At 41.9% G+C, this 17,033-nt stretch overlaps 1 protein-coding gene across 37 annotated transcripts in view; it reads right to left on the bottom strand.

Moving 5' to 3' along the window:
- The window catches only part of LOC137779604 (neurexin-1a), a 231,760-nt gene that overhangs the window by 63,079 nt on the left and 151,648 nt on the right, over nt 1-17,033 (bottom strand). For all 37 annotated transcript variants that reach the window (XM_068567607.1, XM_068567606.1, XM_068567610.1 and 34 more), the window contains one exon: nt 16,223-16,404. In XM_068567607.1, the coding sequence (XP_068423708.1) occupies nt 16,223-16,404 (182 nt within the window). The remainder of the gene's footprint in view (nt 1-16,222; nt 16,405-17,033) is intronic.

The following is a 17,033-nucleotide window of genomic DNA, read 5'->3' as shown; positions in this document are numbered from 1 at the left end:
AAAGATCAGAATACAAGATAAAAGGGAAGTTATTACCAACTCGGTTGGCAAGTGGACACGTTGGCCTTGGAGGATGTCATATTTGAGAAGTTCAGGGGAATTTAGAAGGCAGACAAATAGAAATAATGAGACAATTTCCCAATTCAATTGAAGCCACAAACTGAGCTTGTTCTAACACAATGGGCATATGTGTCAAATCCTTTGCATTTATTTGAGTGAAGCAAAAGATAATTTGCGTTTTACTTTTCTACACAAGCCAAGAAGCCACTTAATGAACTCCTTTTAATCCTTTCAGATCAGTACAATTAATCTTTTTTAGTGAAAAACTCAATCACAACCTTCAAAGAGGAGATGTTGACAAGCCCTTCGCACACTTAAGGGAATATCACTTATGCAGGAGCCTAAGGCAATCAAAATGAAAATGTATACACAACAAAAGCACCTTCAAAACCATCATGGCGTGAAAGCAAGCAATATGTTCAGAATGTGTAAAATAACTGCACATCACACTGATCCCTCCTTCTTTGGTAGCGCTTATATTAATAAACAAAATTATATTTGGCACATGGAAAATAGGCATTATGCTGGTGTACAGCCTGCATCACCGTAATCATTCCTCTGGCTTGTGTTGGATGTTTATTGTGTATTACTGGGGGGATGTGACAGAGAATACGTTGACTTGCTATCACAGCTCCTTCTCTGGTTCCTGGTGGTCTGAGATAGTGACAAAAGGAGGGATATGTTGAGATTAAAAGGTGAGCGGATCTACCAGGTAGCCGTTTTTGTGCCAGTTGTTGCATTTGAATGAAATACCAGGCAGGCTCTTTATACAAACCACCCATGTTTTTAAAGCCGCAGTTTGAGAGCTGAGCAATTACATAACCAGATGTGGTAGTTACCAAGCAATAAACACAAAACATGATAACACCTGTCCTAGTACTCATCCTTGGTTAAAGCAAGCATTTATGAGACCAGTGTATAGCGTTTTATTTTGCCAGGATTGAATTTTTTGTGTTAAACATCAGGTTCCAGTGATCCATAAAGGATTTTTAAAATTTTTTTTTTACATAGCCCGATACAGCTGATGCAGTAAAAAAAAAACAACATTTGCAGCAAATTTTATAATACTGAGCACTGCTCACTCCTCCCACCAATTATTGCTATACTTTCACAGTAAGTGGTACCACCTGGGTTAGAAAAACATCATGAAGCGATTCCATTATTTTCTATGAGCACGAAATCAGTCGGAAAACATTCACAGCGTGAGTGCAGCATCACAGCCGAGTTTGACTGAAAACTTACTAGGAACATTGATGAAAGTGCAGCATAGATTTTTGATTCCCAAATCAAGCTGTGGGGTTGAGTTATGGCCTGTGCCATCCAAGGCAGGAGTATGGAACACTGTATTGAAAGGGCCCACTACCTGACAAACGGAGAAGTGCTATGAGTGATTGTCAGCTTTTCAGTTTGTCTATGACAGCGTCTGTCTTCATTCAGCGCTCTTAAATTGGCTTCGGAACCGATTGGAAATGGTTCTTTTATTATACAGTTCCCATAACTCCCCCTCTCATCAAAGCAGGGCCATCTTTCAACTGGAAGATGACGTTTCCATTAGGGTCTGCCAACCTCTTACTGCGGCTCTGTGAGTTGTGGTGCTGGAGGAGAGCATTGTTAACCAACACAACAACAACAACAGCAGCAGGATCTCACTGTTTGGGCTTACACAAGCCCAGGTTGTTGCAAGGTAGTTCATCAGATGACTGCTCACCCAGAAACACACACAGTAGCATAGACACACATCAACAGACACACACACACACACACACACACACACACACACACACACGGCGTCTTTCTATCTCTCTTGCCCTCTTTTACTCGCTTTCTGACACACAAATACAAAAATTCACAGATCTGACAGAGTCTGACAACAGAGATACAGAAAAAGAAGACAGAACTTGGCCAAAGGGAGTGTGCCTGACAGCTCCTCCTCACCAGTTTCAGTGTTTCATCAAAGGTACAAGTGGCCCATGAGGTTCAGCTGCCAATCTGGCAACATGTTCAGTCCCCAAAACACAGAACGGGGGATCTTTCAAAAGACTGAAGCCCGGTAACTCCCTCCCCTGCACGTTACTGTCTTCATTAACTTTGTCTCTCGACGCGGCTCACGTAAGGCTCGGTTTTTAGAAAGCGGGACGGCTTCAAGGCACCGGGACAGCACACAGAGCGAGGGCACGTTCTGTTTTCTACCACATATTAAGGCAGCGTGTCGGCCAGGCCCGGTGACATTGTTGATGCTAATGAGGACATGGCTGTGCCCGGTGTGCGTGTGCATGTGTGTGTGTGTGTGGGTCGGGCAGAGCCATACGCTCTGGTCCCACTCTGGGAGTTTTAATTAGATCTACAATATCCGACTGTCTGTCTGCATTGGCCCAATCAGCTACTATTTGGATGCATTATAAATCATCAGTCTAAGTAAGCACTAAAGATCTGCACTTTGTGAAGCAATTCATCCATACAAGGCTGATAATAATCATACACTGCTGCTTATTTTCTGTTTTCTGTCCACCCCTTTTTTCTTTCTTTAGCGCTCTTTTATTCATTTCTCGAGGTGGCTGGGCTAAAACAGCGTTTCCTCCATCGTGATTTTATCAGACTCAACTCCTTGACTTTTGCACCTTGCTGTAAATGTCAGATTTCTTTATGAGGCCTGAGATGCGTTTATTGAACAGTTCACACTAACTGGCGCACACAAGTGTTTTTCACACCACACATGCATGCACATGTGATCAGTGCTTCACGGCCAACTATAATTCTGATTTCTACGAGTCTGCTGAAAATTCATGGTGTTCGTGGCGGGCAGCAGAAGAGTCGCTGCCCACAGAACCACCACAAATAAATCAAGATTTCATGGGAACTGAAATGGCTCCCTGCAAAACGTTACAAACCTGCAAGGCTTTTCTGAAATGTGTCCTGTAATTGTAATTATTGTCTATACGCAATTAAAACAAATACCAATTACTGGAATAGTAAAGTAAGTTAAGTCCTTCCGTATGGTTTTTGCCTTCAACTGTACACTTGTGTGACTCAAAATGGGCCAACAATGTAAAATAGAAATTCACCCAACGTATCTCATGCCATATGCTAGTGTACCGATCCAATCTCAGTCCTGATTCAGCATTCTTCTGGAGTTGTGGTTTATAACGGGGAAGTGATCAGGCCAGGGTGGCAAGCAGTACTGCCATGATGATAAATGTTGCGCATTAGAACAGTCTGGACCTCTGTGTCCAGGCTGGCCTGCTACTCCGCCTAGTGGAGCACAGAGCTGAGGGAGGGAAGAGGAAGCAGGTTTGACATGCTGTTCCTGAATATTTCTTTTTTTTAATCTACTTGTCACTCGTTGACTGTAACCGAGCCTTTCGGAATAAAGACCAAGGCAGAAGTCCTGTCCCTGGACCAGTAACTTATATGCCCCCCTCCCTCCCCGACGGACATCTGTGTAGACTTAGATCTTTCATGCATGCCATGTTATCTCAAAAAAAAAAGTAAACATAAAAAGAGAGACAAAAAGGAAAAAAAAAGTCACACATGCTGAACAACTTCCAACTGTGAAGAGCATGCACTCACAAACTCATACATGCATAATAGTGTTTATCCGAGAGTCTGACGGCCAGCGACAAATGGTCACAGAGGTTCTGAGGACCAGGTTGTAACTGACAAGCTGTCAGTTTTCCCAAAACACAGAGGCCGTATATAAGAATGGGATGGATAGGAAATCACATGCACATTCATGCTCGTGTCCTTTTACAGACTTAATCCAACTACGACCCTCATTCAATCTTATCCTACTCATCCCTCTGTGCCAACATCAGGCTTTTGCTTTAATGAAATGCTTGAGTCCTTACTCTTTATCTTTCAGCTTCATCCTTTCTCTTTCCCTCCTCCATTGTCTTTGGGTTTTTATCAGTCATCTTGCAAGGAAAGGTAATAAAAGGCCAACATACTGAGGGAGCCTTGCTCTGCTTTGTCATTTTGCCGTCTCGCACACTCCTTTTTGTCTTTTATTATTGTTTGTGGCAGCAGACCTTATCACTGAGATGGTCGTGAGATAAGCCCTCTGTGGTTCTTTGTGTTGAAATAATACGACAGGCTGATAAGGCCTTGTGGGTGAGTAGTTCACTGCTGCTTCTCTCCTCCCCGACTGCGTTTTCCTCTTTCCACGCTGTGTTAGGAAGTTCCCAGAGGGCCGAGAGTTATCAAACCTGTCAGGTTCCACCTTTGGAAAAATGTCAACCCACCCTCCTTGACACATGCAATTACATGTAAATGTTCATTTGCAGAGTACCGTGGCTTTAAATCGTTCAACAATTAACTCAAATGTCTAAAGAGATGAAGTGTTTACACACTACCGAATTTACAACTGTCAATTACAACATGCATGTTTTTTTGTTTTTTTTAACCTTACATCAAATTATTTGTAATAAGCTATATTGACATGCAAAAAGTTACATCTAGAGGATACTTTTGTTAACAGGTTGATGCCCAAATCGTAAAACTAAAGGCTTTGTCGACATATTGGAGCACAAGGAGTTAGTTCTGGACAGACACAAAAACCTTTCTCTGCCATCTGTTTTACCACTGATGGAGTCACAAGTCCCCGGCTCATGTCTAATCTTCTGCTCCTATTAAGATTTCATGAAGTGGTAATGATTATACAATTACTTCCAGCTTGCAAATACCATAATAATGGCCACGGCAACCCAGGTTTGTGACATTACGGAGTGGATGTTTATGGATTGAAAATCAAACAAACGCAGACTGTCTGACTGGCTGGCTGGACATCGATTTGTGTTGCTATTGACTAAAGGGTGGTGGGCAACACTGGTGCTCAACTGCAGTTACATTTTCATATAAATAACCAGGGCTATCTGTCCCTTAATTGCCTCGCAATTTACGATATGGTTGAAAAGTGGACAGAGTATCTATTACAATACAAAGATGGCCTTTGATTGATGGCATGTCGTTTTCTTAAACCAACCTCCAAAAACACATTTTAATTGTATCACGGTTGACTTCATTGCTTCATTGTTTGTCTCTTTTTCATCCCCCACAGTTGAAGCCAATACAGAGCTGACAAATGCAAAATGCCCGCATTGCCGATAGCAGCCCTCAGCTGTACGGTATACACTATAGGTGGTTGGGCTTCATACCTGATCAGACATTATAATGCTTCTGTGGTGAAGGAAGATTAAAACTTTGACTTGAGTGTTAAGCTCAGTCTGGATCCAGCAGAGACATAGAATTCCCACAACAATTTTCAAAGTCTTTTATAGCAGCTCCTTGTCAGACACAAGGCTATTTCACAAAGTGCACTGGTGAATTAAAGAGTTAAGGAGAAGCAGATACTTCAAGCATGACTGATGTATTAGGCCAAGTAAAGGGAGGAGACGAAGAGGAGAAAATGAATTAGGCCTCACATGCACTTTTAATTACTCTTGTCAAGGTATTTGCGTCACCCTTCTGGGAAAAGCACACCAAACCATCACTCATACCAACAACTTAGAAGACCCGCAGAATAAGTCATCAAGTTTAACACCTCTTCTATGGTGCAACATTTACCGCACCATAAACAAAAACATTCTCCCTGCAACGTCTCTATGAGGAAAGGTGCGCTGCATGGTTGATAAACTGAGCAGAATGAGGCCACTGATCCAGGGGTGCTCTTCTCACCTCATGTGCGTTTACCTGAGGGATAGAAGAGGACAAAGGAACAACATGTGCCTGTCCGTTTGATCTCGCTGTACAAGGTGCGCTGCACATGTAGGCTGCTGACACGTCATGGGCTGTTTGCTCTTGCACAGGCAGCACTGCCGGCCTTCGGAGCGCAGCTCTTGTTATAGCAGAGGGGCAAAGGAATATGTTCATGCACATGTGCACACACACGCACAACCTATTCCTTTGATGAGGCTGTGGAATAAGCTATCTGTGACCAGGGGCTGTGGAAGAGTGCTTGGCTGCAATGTTAGTCTCTTGCAGCTGAAAGACTCTGGCCAGACAGTCTGCCCTAAGAGCAATAACGTTGAAGAAAATACATATGGGTCTTGCAATATTTAACTTGAACGTCAAGTGCTGCTCAGAGTAAACTTGGAGTTAAAATCTGTGTTTCTCCATTGGATCCGAGTAATATTGACTGGTAGCCATGGAGGATATAGGGAGGGTCACTGTATCCATTATTCATAAACAAGGGACAAGAGGGGGTGTGAGTGTTTCTGCTGACAATGCGGTTGCTCTCCCAGAAGCCAACAGATATTTTAAAGGCGGATATAGTTCCCCATCTCGCTAACCCCAGTCACGATTGGTTTCAGTTGTGCTGACTTCCGTGTATCCACATGATACGTCTTGCCTCTCAATCTGCAGCTTCCTGCTGCTCATTTACTCTTAATCTTTTATGAGTCTGTGTGGTTTTTGGGTGAAGGCAAATGGTACAAATAGAGCAATCATTCTCTTGTTTCTGAAAGACACAAAGAGCATGACACTGCCTTCTATAAAACAAAACAAAAGAAAATGAAAAAAAGAAGAAGAAAAAAATATCAAGGAATAAAGTTGACTGAGCTATGACACAAACGGAGTCCACCAATTCACTCACTGCGGCACACAAGACAATGTTTCCACAGCAGCACATAATTAAAAACAGCATGCGTGTATGTGTATTATATTTTAAACAGGCTTTCGAAGGAAAGCACAAGGGGCTGGAGATGAGAGCTGTGCAGCAGTGAAAAAGGTAATTAAGTTGACCAGAACAAGGAAGCCGTCTGTTTAATATTTCATGCAGCCCCACACAAAGCACTGTGGAAGCCATCAACAACAGGGCACCGAAAACAATTAGGAAATAATTAGCCCAGAAACACCCTGGAAGATTTTTTGTTGCTGGGGATATATGTAAGTAATTGTAGAAGTAATTTCAGACTTGGCCTGTTCCAAGTTGACTTTGCTTGACCCTGCTAAACACCAGCAGGCACCACTCGGCATACAGTGTATGTGTGGTAGTACATGTGAAAGTACACACAAACATGTTTACTCTTGTTCAAAGTCTTTATGTTGGGATTTGCAGGAAATACACATCCTTCCAGTGTAAAAGTCAAACTGCAATTTGAATTATCTCTTCTTCTGTGAGGAAATGATACTGCAGCTATTGTGCATATTTCTCTATTTTTCACAAGAAGATAAAACAATTTTTAAGAACATTCTTTGAAAACAGCTTCTAAGCTCGAGCCTCTGGGTTCGTTTCATGGCAGCTGTTAACCGACATGCTTTCCAGTCCATTTTGAATTTGTATCTTAAATGGAATCTGCCAAGCTGGAATAAAAATGAAAAGTCAGAAAGTGGAAGTTACGCTAATTTGCCTCCAGTTTAGCTCCCTCATGGAAGCAGTGATACCCACTACTGGATTTTGCATTTCATCCATGTTTTACAAACACCTGTTGCATCCAACTATAATCAACCTTGTAATCCATTGGCTATTAATCAGATGATAGACAAGCCTTCTCGGACTATAAGCTGTAAACTGAGCGCTACAAAACTAAAATTTTATACCGTTGACAACAGAATGCATATGAATGCACAATATGCACAAATATGCACAAATATGCATAGAGTTTAAGCTAACATGAGCAGTTATTCTTGTATTATTTCATATTTGTGAATTGACTGTGAATCTGTCAAGTTACTTGAAGGCAAACAATTTGTCCAAACTAAAAATGTACATCCCATGACGAACAGTAATGTTGTGTAGTAACAAAAAATAAATAATTGCAAAAAGAGTAAAAATAAAATGTATTTTTTTATTGTAATGCCAATTTAATTACATTAACATGTATTTGTTGAAAGTTGACATGGCAAAAGAATATTTAAAATGAAGAAATATTTGTACAGAACAATTTCGAGAGAACATGTGCTCCATATGCGTTAGCTGGGAGATGATGTACTTCAGCGCACTGCAATGGAGCGAGACAGAGTGAGGCTATTTCCATCCCACCCTGAGGGCTGGGGCAGCTGTGTCAAAAGTCAACAACTATAGTGACTCCATGCTGCGACGTTCAGTCCCAAAAGCACACAAACGCTTTCTCCCATCCACATTATCTCTCAAATTTAACTAAAACCAAAAAGTCAAATAAATAATTTATTTACAGGATCATGTCCAGCTAGAATCGAGGGGAAAGTCTGAGCAAGTACAGCCTGTATCCGTCTGTTGAACCGTCATAACAAATAGAAAGTCAATGCTCTTAACCTTGTAACCCTGAAGAAAAGCGAACACGCCCGACAGTGTAACATTAACAATGAAATCAAATTTACCCCATGTTAGCCATGGCAATATTGCCCTGTATGAGGCAAGCCCATAATGTATTGATGTACAGCTTTGAGAATGACAAGCTGTACTCACTGAGATTTGTTACACTAATAAAAGTGAAGACACATTATTGTCCTGCCATCTCAAATGCACACACATCCTCCTCTCTCTTGTTCCCCCTCCCACATACACACATATTCCTCTTCATGGACCACTTGGCTCTGTAGTGGCAAAGAGCTTGAACAAATTGAGAAATGATTGGAATTGAAAGATGAGTAATGGTGATTCTAGCGCTGTCCCTTCTCAATATGGAGATGATGAGATTTGATTCTTTGAGGTCAGGTGCATCATCTGAGCTGAGTGGCTGCCCGGTCTATGACTAAAAGAGATAGGAGGCCATTCGCTCTCACATACAAGCTTTTTGCCACAATCAGTCGCGGTTGACATAAAATCAATGCTATATTTACCAGTGCCATATTACTACTATTCATCGCCATCACAGGTTCTGTACGTTAAACGTATTAGGAGCGAGGGAATACGTTAAGAGTTACGGACTATTATCCTTAATCGTGGCCGTCTCCTCCCCGTTCACGTTGGTGGAATTAAATCAACACTGAGGGACTAAATGAGGTCAATGAAGCTCCCCCATCCATGCCTCTCACTGCTATCTCCTCATCATGGTCAGCTATTAACTCAACATTACAGTGCCATTAGGCTAGCTATGTCACATACTGCACCGCAAACTGCCAAACAAACTGCCAAGCAAGTGGCACTTCTGGTTTTGCTGACACTCAACGAAACAAAGTCTAAGTGGGGAATAAGGTAAATGGCATTTGGTTGTGAATTTGAATGTGGCGGCGTTGGTTAGAGCTGGGAAGTTTGTTCATATGCACTACTCTGCCTAGTCCGTATTGAATGTCTTTTTTATATTTATCTTGTTTATTGTAGATAATATGTATATATGTACGACAAGAGTCAAATTCCATGTCTGTGTACACCAGTGGCGGGCCGTCAGGGCCTCCTAATGCTGTGTTTATATACCAAACTACCGTGTTAGTTTACTCGCTTGACAATAAAAGGGTTTTCACAACAATTTATAATAACACAGATTATAATCGCAGCATGTTAAAGGGGCCATGGCTTATCACCGTCGCTTCTCTCAATGAATAGAGCAATCTTTTCCACTATCAACTATGAAAGAAATAACCACTAGTTCTGCTTTATAATTGTTGTGGAATTCACAAAAACGTGGGAACATAAAACGCCCCCCTGTCTGGGTTCATAACACCATCCGTCGCCGCACACAGCACGGTGAATTTCACCAACTCCAGGAACTGCGTCTGGTGTTATGTTCCCATGTCGCTATCCACTATAAAAATAACCACTAGTTCTGCTTTATACTTGTTGTGTGAATTCTACGTACGTCGGAACATCAAACTCCATCGTGTCAAACAGGCTGTTCGCGCCGCCTCAAACGCGCCTAACGTTGACCAGGGCGAACTGTCCTCAGTGCGCCTCTCCGTGTGGCATCGCCAGGGTGGGGATCGGCCCACGTAAAGGGCGTAAGCGGTCTGCGGCGATGTCGGCAACCCCCCGGACCCGTCTCGAAACACGGACCAAGGAGTCTATCGCACGCGCGAGTCAGAGCATCTCTGAAAACCCCATGGATCAATGAAAGAATTTGAAAAAAAAGAAAAAAAAATACAATTAAGCGCCTATTTGACTAATGATTCTCAAATTACATGCTCTGTTGCTTATATACCTTTTAACAAAAGTAGGGAAGGTTGGCAGCTCCCGGCTGTCTAAGTTATCGTACCAGTGAGCCGGGGAAACTCCAGAAGTAAGAGTGACTTGTGTCAGCGCAAAGCGTGGAAAGTTCAATCACTTGTGAGATGGATGTGTTTACTCCTACCCTCTGTTCATTGGAGCGTGACAGTTCAATGATGAATAATGTCATGGGGAACAAATCTGTGTTTGGACACTGTTTCTTTAATACAAAAGCACTTCCGCTCAATTTTTTTTTGATCAGGGCTTGAATATTACATACAGAGTATTCAAAATGTTTGTTTGCTTATGTCAATGTGCTTGAGGAAGCAACCAGGACCGGGGCTTGGTCTGGGTTTATTTTCCCTTATTACAACAAATTCAACAGAGATGTGGTATTGTAAATGACATGACATTGCATCTTACCAATATTATGGTACTCATGTTTAGAATTTGCTCAAAGTGCATATCACAGACACAATGATACACACCAAATAGAAAATATTGAAAATCGTTCAACTGAAGATGAAATCAAACATTTTATCACTCCCCATATATGTGAGCATCAGTGTGCTTTTAGCTTTTCCATTTTCAAAGATATAAACAAACTGTATTCCCAAAATAACATTGTATGTGTCAGTTGCTCTCGATGTGTGCTAATAACTCATTGATGAGCCTTGACCGAGCAAGCAACACAGAAAAGCTGCCTAGCAGTGAATCCTGGAGGGCTTGCATGCAGGTCTGTTCTCTGTCTGCGTGCAGAGCAAACCTGAGAGGTAATTACTAGGTCTGAAACCTAACAGGAGTAGTGGATGAGAATAAGATCCCTTCCCTGGACAGGTGTTTTAATGGGAGTACAGGGGATAGCGTGACTCTGGTTCTCTCCGGAGACCCGCAGCCTCTCTCCCAGGTAACACTCTCACCTGAAGCATCAAATCAGACAGTACAGGATTCACTTAATGATGCACGCGATTGTGCATGGGTAAGGTGAACTGCAAAAGCTTATGAAGGATTACATTTTTTAACTTGAAAATTTGAGGTATTCAGACGGTTGGCCGAGTAGTATTTCTTCACAAGCCATTTTTCATGATTAATAGGAGAGTGGGGAGAGCTGAAACTGCAATTAAAGGTGTCTTCCATCAGAAGAAAACCCTCTTCCTAGAAGTCAGCTAAAGGAGGACCGAGGGGAACCATGCTGCACCAGAGAAGTCATTATTTCTCCACCATCCCCTCCGCTCTATGGAATACATTAACTTTGCTGTCTTAGCCAGAGTGCCTTCATTGCTTGTTTTTTTTTTTTAAAGGGATGCATGCAATTAGAAGAAGGGAAAGAAGAAAGTGCTTGAAATAGTCCCCAACCCCCACACAGAGATTGAGTACCAGCACACAACAAGCTCACTAGGCCCCTCGGGGCCCTGCCTGAGACTGAGGAGAGCCTCTGATAGTCACTGTCACCGCTGCTCATTGACAACAACAAAAAAAAAGGAAAAAAAAGAAAGGAAAACAACTGCAAAGCCTCCATTTCACTGACTAAATGGTTTCCTGAAAATGTACAGATGGATTTCCGATAACAGACATCCACCCTTGTTTGTGCGGAAAGATAAATGATACTTCCTTTGTGGGTGATAACACAAGTAGAATTCACCTCTATGTTAATATTCTTAATGTACACAGACACTGCACAGTGAAACATATTAGCACGTTGAACAGAGAAGGTCCTGCGCACCCAGTTTGAGTAAACTTCGTTTAAATTCTTCTTCTGCATGGATTACGAGGGTGCAAACACCCAGGATCATTACATCCATAATTACCTGTTTTGCATAATGTCATTGGGAATTTCCCTATATTTTCCATAACTACAAGTGCAATGAATTACTTTTCTTTACTGTATATTACTCGGATACTTAGCCCAGGCATACTATCATGCATAGACAAGTCTTCAATCCACATGGGACACTTGTCAAAGCCTTATGAATATGCCGCACCTTCGAAAAAGTAATAGGGATTGTTGAGAAATGGCGGAGGCCTTATTATGAATCTAGTGCTCTTTCCATGTGCGCTGCAGTAATGAGCCTGAAGAAAGTGATTGTCGTACATTTGATGGTTCACCGACTCCACAGTCATTGTCTTTATCTGCGATAGAAAGGAGAGGCGGGGGAAGGATTGCAATTCCTTTGAGGTGCATTTAAATCATAGTTTTCACATATTACTCAGAAAATTCCCTCTTGAGAGTGTGAGCTGAGATGGCGTCCTTCAAGCCCCGCTGGGTTTCCTGTCATCATGAAATGGGAGCAGGAGATTAGGGGGGTGAGGGATGTAGGATGGAGAAGGAGGGGGCTAAATACTGAAATCTGGTCTAATCCCATCTCATACAGCTGAAGATACACTCCTCCTAAGACATTTGTGCTCAGATCTAAGGTAACTGGAAGAAATTAAGGGAATAACGTTGAGAATCAGCCTCATAATGTATTGTTTGGAAAGTGTGCTTTTCTGAATAAACAAACAACTAATTTGTTTAGATTTAATAATGGAAATTAAAAGTTTATCATACTTCTCAAATGTTTATGCTTGTCTTTCGAAAATAAAACAAGTTCTGCACAAGGAGAAGTGAAATTAACTCACTCAATACAATTGTAGGAGCCATTAGTCACAGGTGTGTATTTAATTGTGGTAATGTGTGTTTTATTGTGATAGTTTAAATATGGGGCACCGGTACAACCAAAGGGGGTTTGATGACACATGGGTGTCGGAGAGATCAGACGGTTTTACAGCTAAACCAGAGTACTTCCAAAACAGACCAGGAAGACAAAATAACAACATGTAACCGTCAGTTTATTATTAAACGGGAAATCACTCAAAGATATACAGCTGGACTCTTTTACTGAAGCAGTGTGTAAGAAACAGGATCCTATCCCGCACCTAGCAGAGTGGCAGACACATTGATCAGCCACTACACGATGTTAGAGAAGAATGGGCACAGCCGTTTTATGTAATGGTATTTCACACTACAATGTCAGCCACAAAGGGTAAAATTCAACCATGGTTCTGCAGGTGACTAGCTGAGTGCTGCTTTTCATGCACACAAAAAAAAAAAAACGCATCAACGTGGCACATTTCGCACAGCTCATTGTGTTTAATGGGGTGCTGTAAAACACGTCCTTCCCATTGTAATTAATGAGGAGACGACAGAAGCGTGAAACATATCTAGAGGGTTTGTATCAAGTATCCCATTTCATAATATTATTGTGATTTCATTTCCTGCTATTCTTCCATTTGGCTGCATCACAAAGCTTAGAGAATATCCCTGATGGCAATTAAATAACACAACTAATTATGTTTGGTTAGCATACTATACAAGTCTTTTATAACACACTTTAAACGTAATGACAATCATTTAATCGGACAGCATTTCGTCAAATGTTTTAATATTGTGATTCATTAATAACATTTGGCAAAACTGTTGCACAGAATAAAACATTGCGTAATACACTTCCATTCTGTGGTATTTGTGGTTCAGCGAAAATAACTATAGGAACAACAATCTGTATGACCTTCATGCACCTCTTCTGTGTTTTCTCTCACTCTTCTCTCATTTTCTAATGAAATGCAACATTGCACAAAGCCCCGAGATCAATGTGCAGGAATACATAAATATGAAGCATTCAGAGTAACCGCTGATGTGAGTGGAGACACATTGCCCCTGCTGTAAGAACATTTCTTATCAACATTTCCTCCCTGTAAAATGTCAATGGAATGCTGCACATGTCATCAACAAAGCTACGCATGCACCCGCTGTAAGCTGCGTGATCTCCCTGCCTTGTTACACCATGTGAGTTCCCCTCTCTCACCTCTCCTGTCGGTGCAGCTCATGTCTCTTAACCTCTAACATTCATCACTAGTCCACATCAGTGAACTGAAAAGCTTGCATCCAGCCTGAAAATGTCTTCTTAAAAGATGTTTCCACGAAGATGTGCCCTGTGTCTTTCCTGGGCAAACTTCTCTTTGTGTGTTAGCTCTAGTGTAGACACAGAGTTGCAATGTATGACGTAAATATCTTTCAAGATGTTCACAGGCTACATCATTTGAATAAGTAAGCAGGGAATAAGCTGCAAACCTGAGTGTTCCTAGGAATTCACCTTTACCTCTGGTCAGGAGGGCTTGAATGAATTGCTACATGATATTTAAATCAAATGCAAAAGTGTGGGAATTGTTCGGCAAGAAGTTGGCAAGTGTGCGTGATGTACAAGCAAGTGAGAACATTTGTATGTATATTAATTCAGAGCCGCATTGGGATGAGCCACCTAGCAAAGCCCCGTTGTGCCATTTAATTAAAAAATGTGGCCTGTCTATGCAAATCGTTGGATAGCACATTTTTCATCACTCGCATGAAAATAGTGAATAAAGAAAATCTTGCCTGTTTCATCCCCGTTCAGGTGTTTCATGCAAGTGGACAAGAGCCCAAAAAACTGCAGAACACACGAGGGTCTTAGTGAAGCATTTGAACATCTGAGAGAGCACATCTGCTCTTTTACACTCATGATCCAATTGATGGTCTTTTGAACATCTTGTTGGTGTCCCTGTGTGGCAATTGGTGATAAATGATGTGCGTGAAAAAGGTTGAATCCTTATAAATTGGCCGGATACTCATGGATTTAAACTAGGGGCTAAAAATCACTTGGCCCAGAAAAAAAAAGCAAATCCGCACAGAGCAAGTACACCGCTGTCTCATAAGACCAACATCATGGCAGCTCCGAGTCCGCAGGACAGGCCTTCTTGTGTCACTGTGTGCTTACTGTATGTGTGCATATCGGTGTGTGGGCAGCTGAGGTTGAGGCAAACTTCAAGACCAATTTTATGTTTGTGAGCGTGTGCTGATCTGTAACTTTGCTGTGTGTGTATGTAATGTCCATGTATGCTCCTGGCAAACATCAGTGTCCCTTCCCTGGATATGTGCATGTGTGTAACCACGTACAACATGCAGATTAATGTTAAGGATAGACAGGTGTAGTACATTTTCTGAAATGTGTAATACAGCAGAAAACATTACCCTTATATTTAAGGCTTTTCAAACATTGTTTAAACCAGCCAAATGAATATGAAACACAAAAAAAAACTAAATAAAAAAACACAAAGGATTAACATGTAGAGGTTGATAACCACTTACTTTTGTGTTTTATTGACTAGGTTATCTTTGATGCGGCATGTTTCAGACAGATGTCCATCATGCCTACGCTCAGGTTGAGCACCCGTTAGTACTTTCTCTGCGCAGGCCATTTGTGTATCTAACCTTACTTCCACCAGTCGATAGAGGTTACTTAGCTCTGAGAGGACACGGTCATTCCGTGTCACCAGAATAAGAAAGCAATGCAGGCAAAAAGCCATCGGGCAATATAAATACTGCCAATGTAAAATATTTTTTCCACTTGAGCTCAAACAAAGTAAATCATCCACAAGCACTTCAAATGATTCAGATGGATAATGTTTATCACAGATTACTAAAAAAAAGAAAATATTAGAATTTGACTGTGCTTCACAGCAGTGGGGCAGCACTCCCTAAAGCACCAACTGTCCCGCGCTAATGAGCGTTTATATCAGTAAGATGGTGCTAGCGGGAGGAAGGTCATGTGGTAAAAAAATGAATTGTATCCAGGGTGCTCTACACACCTGCCACAACACGGGGACCAAACAAGGTGAGCAAGCTCCTTCTTACCACACACAACATAAACACACTGATGGCATGCATGTCGCCCTCTCCATCAAATCATGTCTTCCTCATTATTTTGTAGTTAGAGTTTACACTACCACCACCATTAAAGCCCTGTTAAATTGTCTTTAAATCAACCGAAGTCACAACCACTTCTTTAGATTTTATTTGTTTAGAGAGTACCACTTACAAAGGACGGTGTGGGTTGATCAAATTTAACTGCCAAATTTAAAGTCCCTTCTATTGCAAATAAGTAGGAAACGATAGAAATACAGTATGATAGAGCAATGTGTGGTAAAAAAACTGAATGAGAAAATGTGGCTTTATGCTAACACGATACATCTATAGTGATGTGTGCTTGATTAGAAAGCAATTGAAAGAATGCTAATAAACAGTTTTTGACTTACGATGTGCAGCTTCAGGAAGTCTCCGAGACCAGAGGAGCTGTCCACCCTCACCAGGACAGCATCCTTCAGGTGTGTGCTGAAGCCAATCGCTAGCCGGTCTGCCCTTGTGCTGGGACGGTCATTTGGCGGCCATGTGTATGTGATCAGTCCACCATCTCGCCCAAATATGTACGTTGTTCCCGCTACAGAGAAAAAAAAGCAGAAATAACATAGTATAAGACGTTGAGAGTGTATTCTCCCTTACAACCGTGTACCAGGCATGAACCACTGACCGTCAACACAACAAGATTATAAACACAACAAAGCCGCCATCAATGCCATGTGTACAGAGCACTGTCAGTCTGAAGTGTTTCATTGTGCTGAGTAATGACTTTGCAACGCACTGGACAACACATCACTCTTGAATAGCACTCAGCTCCATCTGAGGGTTTAAGTACACTCATGTCAATTCATGAGAATGGGAAAATTCAGCAGAAATGAGAGAGGCAGGTATTGCTGCCACTTTCCCCATAATGCTCCACAATTACTCAGTTTTACTGCCATCGCCCGCTTCACCTCGAGAGGGGAGAGACACAAGTGAATGCGAGCAAATTTGCAGTCATGTCCCCGGTGCCCAGGTAACCAGCATGCCAAACGGGCACCTCCCTGTCTCTCGCGCTTCATTAGCAGCCTCAAAGGCAGACTCAGCCGGCAGCCTTATTGACTGACTGGTCCAATTATGCCCTCCTTGTGACCTCCAAACCAGCTACTTCCTGTCTTGCTGCATTAGCTCGTTGTCTGTCGCAGCCATATGAAAGGTTTGAACATGACC

Source organism: Clinocottus analis, unplaced genomic scaffold (genome assembly GCF_023055335.1).
Source record: "Clinocottus analis isolate CAN_PGR_092001 unplaced genomic scaffold, fCliAna1.0.p SCAF_8, whole genome shotgun sequence".
Lineage (NCBI taxonomy): Eukaryota > Metazoa > Chordata > Actinopteri > Perciformes > Cottidae > Clinocottus > Clinocottus analis.
Note: the sequence above shows the minus strand (reverse complement) of the source record. Positions and strands in the feature narration are given on the sequence as shown.